We start from the raw sequence: 17072 nt of genomic DNA on the forward strand, positions 1-17072 counted from the left end.
AGTCTCATATATGTCAAAAGATTTACACCATTAGACTTGAGGTTTCTTTACAGATTCTTTCTAGATAACCCCATCTGTATTCCTGGCTTCTGCTGAGATGGTTGATTAGATCCTGACACCCTAACACTTAATCTCTTCAATGAAAGTTTGTCCATCTATACCCTTGGCCCTGTTTCCAGAGCACACTATCTGTATAGGCTGAGAATTTTCCCAATCATCAAGTGTTGTCCCCTTTTTTCTTAACAGTTCCTTCTTCAATTTTCCTCCTTCCTCTTTCATTTTATTATAAGCATCAGGGAGAAACTAGCCTGCATCTTCCACACTTTGCCCATTCATCTCCTTAGCGAAATACCAGTTTGTCACTTTTGAGTTAGACTTTTCACCCAACAGAGCTCAATTCAGCCAAGTTTCTGCCACTTTATAACAAATATTGTTTTTCTTCCAGTGTCTAATAACATGTTCATCATTTCCTTCTAAGGCCTCATCAGAAGTACCTTTAACATTTATACGTCTAGCAACAATTTGTTCATGATTACATGTATATAATCATGAACACATATATTCTCTAAGATAATAGAAGCTTTGTCCACTGTCTCTTTATTTCTTTCTGAGCCCTCACCAGAATTGCCTTTAACATCCATATTTCTACCAACAATCTCCTCAATGTAATACAGGCTGTTGCGATCAAGCAGCTCAAAATTCTTCCAGCCTCTACTCATTACCCAATTCCAAATCCAATTCCATATTTTTAGGTATTTGTTAAAGCAGCATCTTACTTCCCAGTACCAGTGGAACTTTGTTATGGCGGCCCTAGGAATCTAATACAGACTTTGGTACTGGGAAGTAGGATGCTGGTTATAGTGAATAGCTTAAAACAACAGAAAGTTATTCTCTCACAGTTGTGGAGGCTACAAAATCAAGATATTGGCAAGGTTGGGTCCTTCTAGTGGCTCTGAGGGAGAATTTGTTCCATGTCTCTCTCTTAGCTTCTGGTGTTTGCTGGCAGTTCTTGGATTATAGATGCATCTCTTCAATCTCTGCGTCTGCCATCACATGGCATTCTGGTTGCTGACTGTGTCTGTCTCAGTATCTTCATGTGTCCTTCTTATAAGGACATCAGTCACTGGACTCAGAGCCTACCCTGTGACTTCACCTTAACTAATTATATCTGCAAAGAGCCTATTTCCAAATAAGGTCATATTCTGAGGTTCTGAGTAGACATGAATTTTGGGAGGATTCTATTTAACCCAGTACATTTACTTATTGCCACTTGTTCACCTCTCATTCGCTCTTTTGCAAACCATCTTTTTATAATGAAATAGATCATGCCAAACAGTGCTTAAAACATTTTAATCAGATCAAGAAATAGAGCATGCCAATACTCCAAAAAATCCCCATATGCCCCTCACAAATCACAACCCTCTTCCCACTAGATATAACCACTGCCCTAACTTGTGATAATTTCCTTATTTTTCTTTATATCTTTACCACCGGTACATGCAGCGCTAGACAGTGTTTAGTTTTGCCTGTGCTTAAGCATTGTGTCAGTGAATTATGTTGTATGTATTCTACTGGGTCTTCCTTTTCTACTCAATATTGTGGTGTTTTCTGGCAATTATATTTGAGATATTCGTACATATTGCTATGTGTAGCCATAGTTCATTTTCATTGAAGTATAGTATAATATTCCTTTATATGAATATACCATAGTTTATCCATTCTACTGTAGTTGCACATTTGGGTGTTCCCATTTGGGGGGCTATATATATCACTTCTGTCACTGTGATATTTCTTGTACATGTTTTCTGGAACACATGTGCAGGGGTTTCTCAGGGTATATATCTAGGAATGGAATTGAGTGGTGAAGTGTTCACATGTCTTCAACTTTAATAGCTGTTAACTAATTTCTGAAGGGAAACACCCAAGTTAAAATTCCACCAGCCATGTGGAAATGTTTAGGTTGCTCTACATCCTTGTCCACAACGGGTATCGTCAGACTCTAATCTGATGAGTATTTACTTGTATTTTGTTGTGCTTTTTTCCCTTTATTATTAGTTAACATTTATTTATGGTCCTTTTTTTTTTTTTTTTTTTGAGACAGAGTCCGCTCTGTCGCCTAGGCTAAAGTGCAGTGGCACGATTTCAGCTCACTGCAACCTCCACTTCCCAGGTTTGAGCAATTCTCGTACCTCAGCCTTCCGAGTAGCTGGGATTACAGATGTTTGTCACCACCCCTGGCTAATTTTTGTATTTTTAGTAGAGACTAAAAATACAAAATGTTCACCAGGGATGGTGGCACACGCCATGTTGGCCAAGCTGGTCTGGAACTCCTGACCTCAAGTGATCCACTCACGTTGGCCTCCCAAAGTGTTGGGATTATAGGCGTGAGCCACCACATCTGGTCAATTTATGTCACCTTTTTAAAAGCATTTAGTCAAGTGTTATTTTCCTCAACCTTTTATTTTGGAAAATTTCAAATATGGAGAAAAATTGAAAGAATACACCCACACCCTTCACCTGCATTCACCAACTATTGACAACTTGCCACATTTACTTTACGTCTCTCTTCCTCCATATGAGTGTGTGTGTATATAGTTTGTTTACTATTTGGAATAAGTTTCAGACATAAGAAGGATTTACTCCTAAATACTTAATTAAGTATCTCCTAAGAACAAAGACATTCTCCTGTGCAATCACAGTGTAATGATCACTCAAGAAATTTAACATTGCTTCTCTAATGTTGCAATCAGGTTTCTCAATTATAAATCCAGAATACAATCAGGGATCACACATTACACTTAGTTTGCTTTAGGACAGTTCCCCAAACAGTTCCCCTGCCTTCGTGTTCGTGTGTGTGTGTGTGTGTGTGTGTGTGTACCTTTCAGGATGTCATTTTAAGAGTCAACCTATATTGTTTGTTTGTTTCATTGTGGTTTTAATTTCATTCTTGATAACTAGTGATGTTAGATACCTTCTTACACATTGCGTGGCCATTCGGACAGTCTGCTTTGTGAAATGGCTATTCAGTTCTTTTGCCCATTTAGCAAATATGAAAATGCCTATTTACTATCTGAATGTCTTTCCATCTGTTTGTATCTTTGTCCAGATCTTTGTCCAGATGCAGTGTTGGTTCAGAGGTCACTTTAGGCATCTATCAAAACAATAGCTTGTGAATCTTGAATTCAGCAGATAAATAATTTTAAAAACAAAATAACCAATGGGTAAACACCAAAGCACTAAGATATAGCACATCTCAGTTATTGCCACCTCTCTACAGGAAGAAGGGAGGTAGGAAAGTGTTGAGGTTATACATCTTGAATACTCTGTCTCCATTTTTTCTCTAATCTTAGGTGCATTTTCTTATAAATTTGTACCAGTCTTTTTATTATTATGGATATTTGTTCTTTGTTGGTAATATATGTTGAACATGTATGTTCCAATTCTATAGTTTGTCACTTCACTGCTTTTATGGTATCTTTTGGTAAATAAAAGTTGTTGATCTCTATGTAATAAAATTTATTAATTTTGTCTTTATACTTAGTGGTTTTGTTCTTTGATTAATAAATCCTTTTTTTTTTTTTTGAGACAAAGAGTCTTCCTCTGTCACCCAGGCCACAGTGCAGTGGCCTGGTTCACTGCAACCTCCGCCTCCTGGGTTCAAGCAGTTCTCATGCCTCAGCCTCCCAAGTAGTTGGGATTACAGACATGCGCCACCACACCTAGCTAATTTTTGTGATTTTAGTAGAGGTGGGGTTTTACCATGTTGGCCAGGCTGGTCTCAAACTCCTGACCTCAGGTGATCTGCCCTCCTTGGCCTCCCAAAGTGCTGGGATTACAGGCATGAGCCACCACACCCGGCCCTGATACTGTTCTTTATTCTAAAAGCTTTATGTTTTTTGCCTTTCACATTTAAGTCTTTAATCCACCTGGAATTGATTTATGTATATAGTATAAAGTAGGGTTCTCGTTCCTTTTTTCCCTCATGTAGATAGTCTTCTATCCTAACACCAAATATTGAAAATGTCTAGACTGTTGTTGTGTTGCAGTATCAGGTGTTCATATATGAATGAATTTTTTTTTTATTCTCTCTTTTGTTCCTTTGGTCTTTTTGGCCATTTTAGAATCAATATCATACAGTCTAGCTTTATGATGTTTTAAAATCTGGAGAATAATTCTTTCCAACTTGTTTTTCTTCAAAAGTGTTTTGTCTACTTTTGACACTTTGCCTTTCCATGTAAATTTGAAAATCTATCAAGTTACACATGTACACATACCTTTATATGAGTTTGATTGGGATTCTATCGAGCATTTAAGTCAGTTGAGGTCAATTGACATATCTATGAGTCTTCAAATCTTCAAATGTGAACATGATACCTTTCCATTAATTTAATTATCCTTTAATGACTTTCAGTACATTTTCTGTTTTCTATTTCTTCTCACCTTTTGTGATTCTGAATAATTTGTTTCTTTTTAAACAGCTTTATTGAGGTCTATAATTTACACATGATAAAATCCACCTATTGTAAGTGTTTAATTCAGTGATTTTTAGTAAATTTATAGAATTGTGCTATCAAATCCAGAGTCCAATTTTAGGACATTTCCATCACCTGGCAAAATTCCCTAGGGCTCATTTGCAGTAAATGACTCCCACATATACCCCAAGCCTCTGTCTCTACAAATTTGCCTTTTCTAGATATTTCATAATGAATGGAATCTTACAATACGTGGTCTTTTGAATCTGACTTCTTTCAGGAACCATAAAGTTTTTGAGGTTCTCCATGTTGTGGCATGTACCAGCAATTTGTTCCTTTATATTGCTTGTTTTTTATTTTATAGCTTTATTAGTCCATTCTCACACTGCTCTAAAGAAATACCAGAGATTGGGTAATTTTTAAAGGAAAGAAGTTTAATTGACTCATAGTTCTGCATGGCTGAGGAGGCCTCAGGAAACTTACAATCATAGCAGAAGGGGAAGCAGACACCTTCTTCACAAGGTGGCAGGAGAGAGTGTGTGTGTGAAGGAGGAACTGTCAAACGTGTATGAAACCGTCAGATCTTGTGAGAATGAACTCACTGTCACAAGAACAGCGTGGGGGAAACCGCCCCTATGATCCAGTCACATCCCACTAAGTCCCTCCCTTGACATGTGGGGATTATGGGGATTACAATTCCAGATGAGATTTGAGTGGGGTCACAGAGCCAAACTATGTCAATAGATATACCACATTGTTTAATCTTTTCACCACTTGATGACATTTAGGTTGTTTCCACTTTTAGCTGTTATCAATAATGTTGCTGTGAACATTTGTGTGAACATATTTTCATTTCTCTTGAATGCGTAGAATTTCTGTGTCCTATGGTAATTCTGTGTATAACTAATTTGAGGAATTGACTATTTCCTTATGTGGTTGTATCATTTTACTGTCTCATCAGCAATGTATGAGTTCTTATTTCTCTGCATCCTTGCCAATACTTGTTATTACCTGTCTTTTATTACAGCCATTTCAGTGTGTGTACTGATAGCTCGTTGTAGTTTTATTTTGAATTTCTGTAATAACAAATGATCTTGAATACGTTTTCATCTGCTCATTAGCCATCAATATGTCTTTTTTGGTGAAATGTCTATTTAAGTCTTTTGCCCATTTTTTGATTGGGTTGTTTTCTGAGAATAAAAATTCTTTATTCTGAATACAAGTCCTTTATAAGGTGTATGATTTGCAAATGTTTTCTTCTAGTCTGTAGCTTGTCTTTATTTTCTTAACAGTGTCTTTTGAAGCACAGAAGTTTTTAATTTTAGTGAAGTTCAATTCATTAATATATGGCTTGTGCTTTTGGTATCATATCTAAGAAATCATTGCTGAACTGAAGGACAGAAAGATATTCTCCTATTTTTTTTTCTGGAATACTTATAGTCTTAGATTTTACATCTAGATATGTTATACATTTGAGTTGATTTTTATGTGTAAAGGGTCCAAGTTCATATTTTTGTATATGGATGTCCAGTTGTTCCAGCACTATTTAAAGGCTATTATTTTTCCCATTGTCTTGGCACCTTTGTGGAAAAATCAATGGACCATAAATGTAAGGGTTTATTTGTGGACACTCAGCTTGGTTCCATTGATCTATCTGCCTATCCTTATACTCTAAATCTTTTTACCGTACCTTTATAGTAAGTTTTGAAATTGGGTAGTATGACTCCTCCAACTTTGTTTCTCTTTTTTAAAATCACTCTTTCTATTCTAGGTGCTTTGTATTTCCATGTAAATTTTAGAAGCAGCTTACCAATATTTTAAGAAAAATAAGCCTGCTGGAATTTAATAAGGATTGAGTTGAATCTATAATTCAATTTGGAGAAAACTGATCTTTAATCATTAATCTTTTAATACAAGAACATAGAATGTCTCTTCCTTTGTTTAGTTCTTCTACAATTTCAGCATTGTTTTGTAGTTTTTAGTTACATTTATTTTATCAAACTTAATCTTATGCTTTATTGAATTTATTTATTATTTTTTAGAGACAGGGTCTTGTTCTGTAATCCAGTCTGTAGTACAGTGACACAATCATAACTCACTGCGGCCTCCAACTCCTGAGCTCAAAGGATCCTTTTGCCTCAGCCTCCTGAATATCTAGGACTACAGGCGCATGCCACCATGCTTGGCTAATTGTTTTTAAAATTTTTTTTAGAGATGGGGTCTCACTGTGTTGCCCAGGCTGGTCTCAAACTCCTGGCCTCAAATGACCCTCCCACATCATCCTCTCAAAGCACTGGGATTACAGGTATGAGCCACCACACCCAGCCTTTTGAATTTATTTCTAAGCATTTTAATGATTTTCATGTTCTTATGAATAGAATTGTTTTCACATTTCATTCAATTGTTGCATGCAATTATATAGAAGTCAAGTTGATTTTTCTTTTTCTTTTTTTTTTTTTAGATGGAGTCTCGCTTTTCATCCAGGCTGGAGTGCAGTGGCACGTTCTCGGCTCACTGCAACCTCTGCCACCTAGGTTCAAGCGATTCTCCTGCCTCAGCCTCCTGAGTAGCTGGGATTACAGGCATGCGCCACCACGCCTGGCTAATTTTTGTATTTTTAGTAGAGATGGGATTTCACCATATTGGCCAGGCTGGTCTCAAACTCCTGACCTCAGGTGATCCTCTGTCTTCAGCCTCCCAAAGTGGTGGGATTACAGGCGTGAGCCACTGTGCCTGGCCTAAAGTTGATTTTTCTATATTAATTTGTATCCTGTGACTAAACTCTTTTATTCTAATAGTTCTATTATAGTATCTTAGAGTTTTCTACACAGACAATCCTATTTCTTGTGAATAAAGACACTTCTTTCTTTCCAATTTGGAGATTTATTTATTTTTATTTATTTTTTATTTTTTGCCTCCTTATACTGTCTGGAACCTTCAGTACAATGTTGAATGGAAGTGATCAGAGCTAACATCCTTGCCTTGTTCCCAGTCTTAGGGGAAAAGTATTCAGTTTTTAACCGTTAAGTATGATCTTAGCTCTGGGTTTTCTGCACATGTTCTTTGGCAGTGTATTACTTTCCTAAGAAAAGAAAGGGAATTAGTATGTAACTAATTACCATATATTTAGTGGCTTAAACACTATAAATTTCTGCCGTTATAGTTCTACAGGTCAGAAATCTTAAGATGTCAACAGGACTGCATTTCTTCTAGAGGCTCTGGTTGAGGCTTGTCCAGATTTTAGAGCTTACCAGCATTCCTTGGCTCTTGACCCCTTCCTCACATTACCCTCGATGTCCATCATCACATCTCCCATTCTGTCTCTGACCTTCTTGCTTCCTTCTGATAAGGACCCTTATGATTACATTGGCCCCACCTGCATAATTCAGAATCATCTTCCTGTCTCAAACTTAACATGATCACATCTGCAAATTCTCCTCTGCAGTATAATTTAACATTTTCACAGATTCCAGGGATTAGGATGTGGACATTTTTGTGGGGCCATTATTCTGCCTACTACAAGCAGGTTGAAGATGCTCCCTTCTAGTGTCAGTTAATTGAGCTTTTAAAAAATTGTAAATGGGTATTGGATTTTGTTTAATGCTTTTTCTGCACCTACTGTGATGATCATGTGATTTAAGATTTAATCTGTTGATTTTTAGATGTTACGCCAATCTTTCCTTTCTGAGATAAATCCCACTTACATGTGTGTGATTCTTTTGTATGTTGCTGGATAAGGCTTGCTAGTATTTTATTAGGTATTTTTGCATCTATATTCATGAGGAATATTGGTCTGTGGTTTTCTTATCTTTGTTTTGTTATCAGCGTAATACTGACATCACAGAATGAATTGGAAAGTATTTCCTCCTGTTCCCTTTTCTGAAGTGTTTCTGCGGGATTGGTATTATTTCTTTAAGTATTTGATAGAATTTACCAGTGAAGCCATTTGGACCTGGGTTTTTTCTTTGTGGGTTGTTTGTTGAGTACTAATTCACCCTCTGGTTATTCATTTTTTCTTTGAGACTGCTTTAGTAATTTGTATCTTTCTATGAATTTGTCCATTTATCTAGGTTTCCTAATTTGTTGGCCTAAAGTTATTTATAATATTCCTAAATAATTGTTTTTCATTCCCTAAAGTTAGTAGTGATGCTTCCTCTTTAATTATTGATTTTAGTCATTTTTGTCTTCTCTCTTACTTCCTTGTTCAGCCTAGGTAAAGGTTTGTCATTTGTTAAACTTTTCAAAGAACCAGCTTTTGGTTTTGTTGATTTTTCTTTATTTTTCCATTTTCTATTGCATTGATTTATTTCTTAATCTTTATTGTTTTATTCCTTCTGCTTGCTTTGTGTTTAGTTGACTCTTTTTCTAGTTTCCTAACTTGGAAGCTCAGGTTTTAAATTTGAAACCATTCTTCTTTTTCAATACAGGCATTTAAAGCTATAAGTGTCTGTCATATGGATGCAGCATTGTTTTAGCTGCATCCATAAATTTTGATATGTTGTGTTTTCATTTTCATTGAGGTCAAAATATTTTTAAATTTCCTTTATGAGTTCTTTGACCCATGGGTTATTTAGAAGTTTGTTGTTCAATTTCCAGATATTTGTGTTTTCCCCTATTTCTTACAGTAGTGGATCACTAATGTATGTCCGTTGTGGTTACAGAACATACTTTATATGATTTCAGTCTTTTTTAGTTTTTTGAGACATACTCCTACCTTCAGACCTCACTCTAATATCAGTATGATAGATGCCCTTGCTTTCTTCAGGTCTTCACTCAAATAGCACCTTCTCAATGTGACCTATCCAGACCAACATTAAAAATTACAACCACCCCATAGCTCTTCTAATCTTATCTTGTATTTTTTTCTTTTTTATAGCACTCCTACCTTCTAACATGCCATGTAATTCACTTAGCTCTACAAAGGGAGGAATCCTTATTTATTGATGCATCCCTAATTATTTTTTAGTGTATTAATCAGTTCGTCCACTTGGACATATGTAGCTGAAATTTGTTGACTTTCTTTGGATAATAGTACTTCATCATATAAACATATCAGAATTTTATAATTCTTCTTAGATGAACATTTGTATTTTTGCTAACTCTGGGCAATTATAAATAGCAATGATCTAAAAATTCTTATTATCGTGTCCTGGTGCATATATGCCTACATTTTTCTAAGGTATATACGTGGGAGTAGAATTGATGGGTTGTATGTTGAGCATATCTTTGACATTAGTAAATGATGTCATGTTGATTTGCACTATGTGTACACATTCCCACCAGCAATATGTGAGGGTTCCAGTTGCACTACGACTTCACTGACATGTAGTGTTGGCATTCTTTTTAATTTTTGCCAATATGTTTGTTTTCTATTAGTATCTTGTTCCTTTCCTAATTTGCATTTCCCTGAATTCTAATGTGAATGAGCACGTTTGTATATATTTATTTTATTATTGTTTTTTAATTTAGAGACAGGGTATCACCATGTTGCCCAGGCTGGTCTCAAACTCCTGGGCTCAAGGAACTTTCCTGCTGCCTCAGCCTCCCAAGTGCTGGGATTACAGGCATGGGCCACCACGCCTGGCCCACATATATTTATTAGCTATGTGTATTTCCTCTTTTGTAAGGCATCTCTTCAGTATTTTGCCCATTTTCCTAATGGTTGTTCATCTTTTTCTTATTGATTTGTAGAAGTTATTCATGTATTTTAGATTTAAGTTCTCTGATAATTCTGTGTGTAGCAAATATCTTTTCCTATCCTGTGGGGATTTTTTTTTTTTTTGGTCCATCTCTTTATGACATTTTGATGAACAGAAGTTCTTGATTTTAATGTAGTTGAATTTATCAATCTTTTCCTTAATGGATAGTGCTTTTTGTGCCTTAGGAAATACTTACATAACTACTCCTATGCCTTGCTGGTGGAAATATAGAATAGTATAACTCTTACAGAGTGAAATTTAACAATACATAGAAAAATTACATACACATTTACTCTTTGTCTCAACAGTTTCACTTCAGGGAATCTATTTCAAACATATACTTGAAAAATACCAAATCCTGTATGCACAAAGCTGTTTGTCAGGACATTATTCCTAACAGTATGAGACTGGATATAAGACCAACGTGTGTCAGGAGGGGAATAGTTAAATAAACTGTGGTACATCCACACAATGGAGTACTGTGCAGCTATAAGAAGGAATGAGAAGAGCTCTACACATTAATATGGAACTATCTCCAGGATATATTGTTAAGTGCACAAATGTAAATTGTAGAACCAGTGCTTATAGTAAGTTACTTTTTATGTAGGAGAGAGGTATAACTAATGAATTATATGTATGTGTGTACATGCCTATTTGCTTACATTTTCAAAGCAGCAGCAATGGAACCATAAGCCAAAACCTAATAAAAAATTGTTATTTATGGGGAAGGAAGAGAATGGGATAAAGGGGACAGAGATGGAAGTGAGACTTCTGTGAAAGTGCTTTATAACAGTTTCACTTTAGATCCATATAAATATTTTGCATCATTTAAAAGTTTAATCAAAAAGGTAAAAATCCCTAAAATTCAAAAACAACCTGAAGCAAATGAGCCTAATGATAAATAAAGTTAGTAGCATAACCACACAATTGGAAAACAAAAGAAAACAATTACTTATAGTGACTTTAAAACATTTGTATATTTCCAATGGTACCCATATTCTAAGGGCACAAGTAACTGCAAAGAAACATAAAACTATATTCAGCAGTTTTATTGGTGATAGTATTGTTATTGACATTTTAAAATTCTGTAAGTATATTGTAGGAAGAAGCTAATGAATAATTTTGCTAATATTATTTTAAGCAGATGAGAGGAGATAAAACTCTAAAATAAAGGAGTTTAAGTAAAAATTTTGTTATCTTAAATTTGAGTTGGAAATACTAATATAAACTCATGGTTTACTTTTCTCTTAAAAAATGTTCCTTTTGCTCAACAGACTAACACAGGAACAGAAAACCAAACACCGCATGTTCTCACTCATAAGTGGGAGTTGAACAGTGAGAACACATGGACATAGGCAGGGGAACATCACACACTGGGGTCTGTCGGGGGGATGGGGGGAAAGGGGAGGGAGAACATTAGGACAAAAAATACCTAATGCATGCAGGGCTTAAAGCCTAGATAATGGGTTGATAGGTGCAACAAACCACCATGGCACATGTATACCTATGTAACACACCTGCATGTTCAGCACATGTATCCCAGAACTTAAAGTAAAATTTAAAAAAATAATAAAATAAAACCGTTCTAGTGGATCATTAAAAAAAAAAAGTCCTAGCTTTTGTCCACTGAAAAGGCCTGGAAACAACAACTTGGAAGTTGCTTCTGCACACGCCAGCAACACACTTTGGTTTCTAAATACCACTTCCTACTAAAAGGAACCAAGGATATTTACAAATATATTCCAGGTTTGAGTTAGGAGGTATGCAAGATGAGCTTAGGATATTTGGCTGTGCTAGAAAGCCGGGAAGCAATACAGGAGCCGATTTGAAGGGGCTCCCACTGGTCCTAAGTGGGATAATTTGGCCACTAAAAAGAATAATGACTATATTTCATTGACACAAATAAAGTATATGAAAATACACGATTTCATTATTATACTAAAAATAACCATTCTTCACCACTGGATATTTCTTTTTTTTTTTTCTTTTTTGAGACAGTCTCACTCTGTCACGCAGGCTGGAGTGCAATGGAGCGATCTTGGCTCACTGCAACCCCTGCTTCCCTGGTTCAAGCAATTCTGCCTCAGCCTCCCAAGTAACTGGGACTACAGGCGCCCGCCACCATGCCCAGCTAATTTTTGTATTTTTAGTAGAGATGGGGTTTCACCATGTTGGCCAGGCTGGTCTCAAACTCCTGACCTTGTGATCCGCCTGCCTCAGCCTCCCAAAGTGCTGGGATTACAGGCATGAGCCACCGCGCCTGGCCTCCATTAGACATTTCTAAGGTGTCAACTCTTACTCTCATAATTGGTAAATAATGGCATAGAATCAAGCATTTATCCTGCCATTCCCATATGATCTACATTTAGGGAAACCACATAGTTGATGACGGTAAGTTCATTATAGAATTACAGATAATAAGCATAAAAGAAATAATAGAATTAGGAAAGCCACGATTTGCAACTCTTAATAAATTAATAAACTAGGTAATGGTCATCAGTGGATGTAAAAAACCCATTAGGTGGAAGGTGAATGGGAAAATTTAATAATGGAGGGATGAGACTAATACCATCTACCACCACAATCCACTGATCAATTTCAGTATCACTAAAAATGGGACCACCAAACATTATGTGTCTTATGACATGATACAATAGGAAGTACATATCTATCTATAAAGGATTCTTTCCTAAAAATATTGAACCTGAACCTAATCAAACCTTTAGATCAGCACTGTCCAATGCAACTTTCTGAAATGATGTAATAGTTTTTATCTGTTCTGTCCAATATGGTATCCACTAGCCACATGTGACTATCAAACACTTTAAATTTGTTAAGTTCAGTTGAGGAACTGATATTTAAAAATTAATGTAAATAGACACATGTGACTAGTGGCTACTGTATTAGGTAGCATAGTTATAGATTATCTGCCAAGAAATAGAAGGGATTAAGGAACAAGTTAAACAGCACCATCAGAAAATGATTAGTCAAATTCCTTTGTTCATAGAACAAATGTAGTTTATTTAATCAATGGATGAGTGAGAAAATGAAATAGAGGGGTGGGAGAGATGAGACACTGTTTTAGAATAAAAGAATCTTAAGAGATATAACAGCCAAAGGCTATTTTAGATTTTGAATTGAATAAACAAGTATAAAAAAATTCTTTGACGGAATCAGGACAATTTGAACATAACATTGGTATTAGATGATACTAAGGAATTATTAATTTTGTGAAGTGTAGTGCTATGTTGCTTATATTTTTTTTAAATGTCCTTATCAATTAGAGGTACATATATTTGCATGACCCTAAGTGCCTCACTTGCCTCACCATAGTTCTGGCCTATAGTTTTGCTTGAAATATACTGTAATAAGATAACTATTTACCATTGTCATTTGTCACAGGTTGTAAAGACCTGCCCCAGCAGTGTTTCTTTATCTGAGGTCCAGGATTTAATTTTTATTAATTTGTCAAAAGTTGTATTGGTAGGCTTTGTAGAACTTCCCTATCTCTTTGTCTTGATCCAGATGAACCCCAAAAGAAGAACAAAGGTGATCCCATGAACAACCTGGAAAGTTTTTACCAAGAGATGATAATGAAAAAACGTCTTGAAGAGTTCCAACTTATGAGAGGTGAACCCTTTGCTTCCCACTCACTGGTCTCAGCTACATCAGTGGGTGATAGAGTCACAGCTGAGAGCCCATCATTACTCCAGGACAAGGGAAAACAGGCAGCACAGGGTAAAGGCCCCAGTCTCCATGTGGCAAATGTTATTGATTTTTCACCTGAGCAGTGTTGGACTGGGCCTAAGAAGCTGACGCAGCCAATAGAATTTGTCCCAGAAGATGAAATCCAGAGAAATCGTTTGTCAGAGGAAGAGATCCGAAAAATTCCTATGTTTTCTTCATATAATCCAGGGGAACCAAACAAGGTATAGGCCAAACCAAGTAAAACAACCTGGGTTGATTTCACTTTTATTTACCTCTACCTAAAGTAATACTTTTAAATTAGCTTTGATTATACCAAAGAATCATGATATAGGCACAGTGATTGTGTTTGTCCTTGACCTTGACTATTCATTCTCTGCATACAAGTAGCATATTTCCTATAAGGTTCTTGGTACTTTGCTAAGGTCCTGAATTACCCTTAGCGTTTTAAAGAAATGTTGATAAGACTCTAGTCCATACCCATTAGAAGCCCCAAACTGAAGGAAAAGTAACCTCCAATTTCCTACGATGTAATAATAAAATAGTGTTCATAGGACCACCATAGCTGGTAGCCATGGTGCCTCTGGAATTAGCCAATAATTGACTGCCTGGTTGTGAGTAGGGTATATGCTACCACATGAGTCTTCTCTTCAGAATGCTCTACCTGGCTTTCATATGACATATGACTTAAATTGCTGTTGGCAAAGCAGCAAAGTGAAAAAGGTCCTATAAGCTTTAAGAAATTGTCCAACAAGCCTGGGCGTGGTGGCTCATGCCTGTAATCCAAGCACTTTGGGAGGCTGAGGCAGGCGGATCACAAGGTCAGGAGTTCGAGACCAGCCTGACCAACATGGTGAAACCCCATCTCTACTAAAAATACAAAAATTAGCCGGGCGTGGTGGTGCGTGCCTGTAATCCCAGCTACTCAGGAGGCTGAGGCAAGAGAATTGCTTGAACCTGGGAGGCGGAGATTGCAGTGAGCCAAGATAATGCCACTGCACTCCAGCCTGGACAACAAACCGAGACCCCGTCTCAAAAAAAAAAAAAAAAAAAAAAAAGAAATTGTCCAATGCATGACTAAATAACATTGTAAATAATTCTTATTTTATTGATCAAATCATTATTTCACATTCATGTTATATGTTACATCTGGAATGGAAAACTCTTCGTTACTGTGTTACCCAAAGAGACAACACAAGCCCCTGGAGCTTATAATTTGTTGTGTCTAATTTAAAAAACAAAACCAAAAATATAATGTTAGTTTTTGACTGTCTCTGAATTTAAAAAAAAAATCATTCTAGATGAGGGATATTAAAACAGTTTATTTGACTGACTGAATTTCTAATAGTTCAGGGGTATTTATGCTATTAGTTCAAGAATAGCTTGGTTTTTATTTACTTTTTGTTATGAAATATTAATATACCAAAAGTGATATAGAATAATATAGCAAATACCTGTGTAGCCAGCCAACTTTTATTAATCATTGTCAAGTCCTAATATTTTCTGTATTTGCTTAATTAAAAAAAAAAAGCATTATAGATATTCCTGAAGACTTCCACATATTCCTCACCAATCCCATTCTCCTTTATCCTTTCCAGATGTAACCACTATCCTGAATTTGCTGTTTATAATTCCTATGCCCATTTTTATATTTTTACTACATAGCCATATATTCACAAATAACATACGGTTTTATATGTTTTAAAAGTATATAAATGACATACTCTATCATTCTACAACCTTTTTGACTCGATATGCATAATGCTTTTGAAATTTATTTCTAAAGATACAAGGAACTATGTAGTATTCCATTGTAGAAATAGACCATCATTTATTATATTTATCCATTTTCCTGAAGATTTGTTCTTTCTGTTATTTTGCTGTTACAGTTAATTCTGCAACAAGTATTATTGTACATCTCTTGTTGTGCATATGCCAGACTTTTTCTAGGACAGTGTTTTTCAAACTTAGGTTACAATTAGTAGGTTACAACCAATGGGGTTTTGTTAATGAAATGGAATAGAATAGAAAATATCAAAAAGTGTTCCATACAGTATGTTAGGGTAATTACTGTTTCTTAAAGCTTTTATTTTATATGTGTTTGTGTATATGTGAGATAATGTGTGTGGGACCACAATGAAGAATGCAGTTCTTCCTGTAGATCTCAATCAAAAGTGTTGGGAAGGTGTCATTCTATTACAGTGTCTCGAATGTTAGTGTGCATCAGAATTGCTTGGAGGGCTTATTAAAGCATAGATTGCTAGACTCCACCCCCAGAATTTTTGACTCAGTAGATCTGGAGTGGGGCCTGAGAATTTGCATTTCCAACAAGTTCCCAAGAGATTCTGATCCTGCTGGTCTGAGAGTAACAATTTTAGAATCATCGTTCTAGGTTATATACCTGGGAGTGGAATTGCTGTGATATATAGGGTGTGTATATCTCAATTTCTAATGGAACAAGGTTTCAGAGATCCTCTTCACATTCTTGCCAAAACTTTGGAGCATTAGACTATTTTGCCAGCCTTATCAGCTTGAAAAGATATCTCACTGTTTTAATTTGCATGTTTCTGATTTCCAGTGAGGTTAAGCATGTATTCTTAACATTTATTAGCCTTTCAGGAACTTTCTGTGAGTTACCTGTTACATTCCTTTGCTGAATATTTAATCATTTGTTTTTTCATATTTATAGGGATTATTTCAAAATTCTGCATATGAATCCTTTCTGTTGTTTAGCAAATATCTTCGCCCACTGGATGACTTACCTTTTAAATTTGTTCCTGATGTCTTTTGTTGAGCAAAAGTTTTTCATTTTAATGTTATCAGATTATCAGTATTTTATTCAATGGTTTGTGCTTTTTGAATCATTTTAAGGAGATCCTTCCCTACAGATCAATAAGAAAAATACAAACAACGCAATAAAAATGAAAGTGTTTATAAAAGCAGATATAACAGGCAATTCACAGAGGCAAAAACACCAGTGGCCAATAAACTTAAGAAATCTTATTAGTAATCAAGAAAATGCAAAATAAATCTATACTATGGTATATACATTTAGTACTTAGAATGCTGACATATATTTAAAGGCCTGACAATGCCAAGTATTGGTGAGCAGATGAAACAATAAGAAATCTGTAATCTCAGCACTTTGGGAGACCGAGGCCAATGGATCACCTGAGGTCAGGAGTTCAAGACCAGC

The 17072-nt window shown here is 35.8% G+C and overlaps 1 protein-coding gene across 3 annotated transcripts in view; it reads left to right on the forward strand.

Moving 5' to 3' along the window:
• Positions 1–17072, forward strand: part of RBM41 (RNA binding motif protein 41) — a 55052-nt gene that overhangs the window by 14509 nt on the left and 23471 nt on the right. For all 3 annotated transcript variants that reach the window (XM_011970449.1, XM_011970450.1, XM_011970448.1), the window contains one exon: positions 13697–14100. In XM_011970449.1, coding sequence (XP_011825839.1) covers positions 13697–14100 — 404 coding nt within the window. The remainder of the gene's footprint in view (positions 1–13696; positions 14101–17072) is intronic.

This window comes from Mandrillus leucophaeus, unplaced genomic scaffold (assembly GCF_000951045.1).
Source record: "Mandrillus leucophaeus isolate KB7577 unplaced genomic scaffold, Mleu.le_1.0 Scaffold949, whole genome shotgun sequence".
Classification (NCBI taxonomy): Eukaryota; Metazoa; Chordata; class Mammalia; order Primates; family Cercopithecidae; genus Mandrillus; species Mandrillus leucophaeus.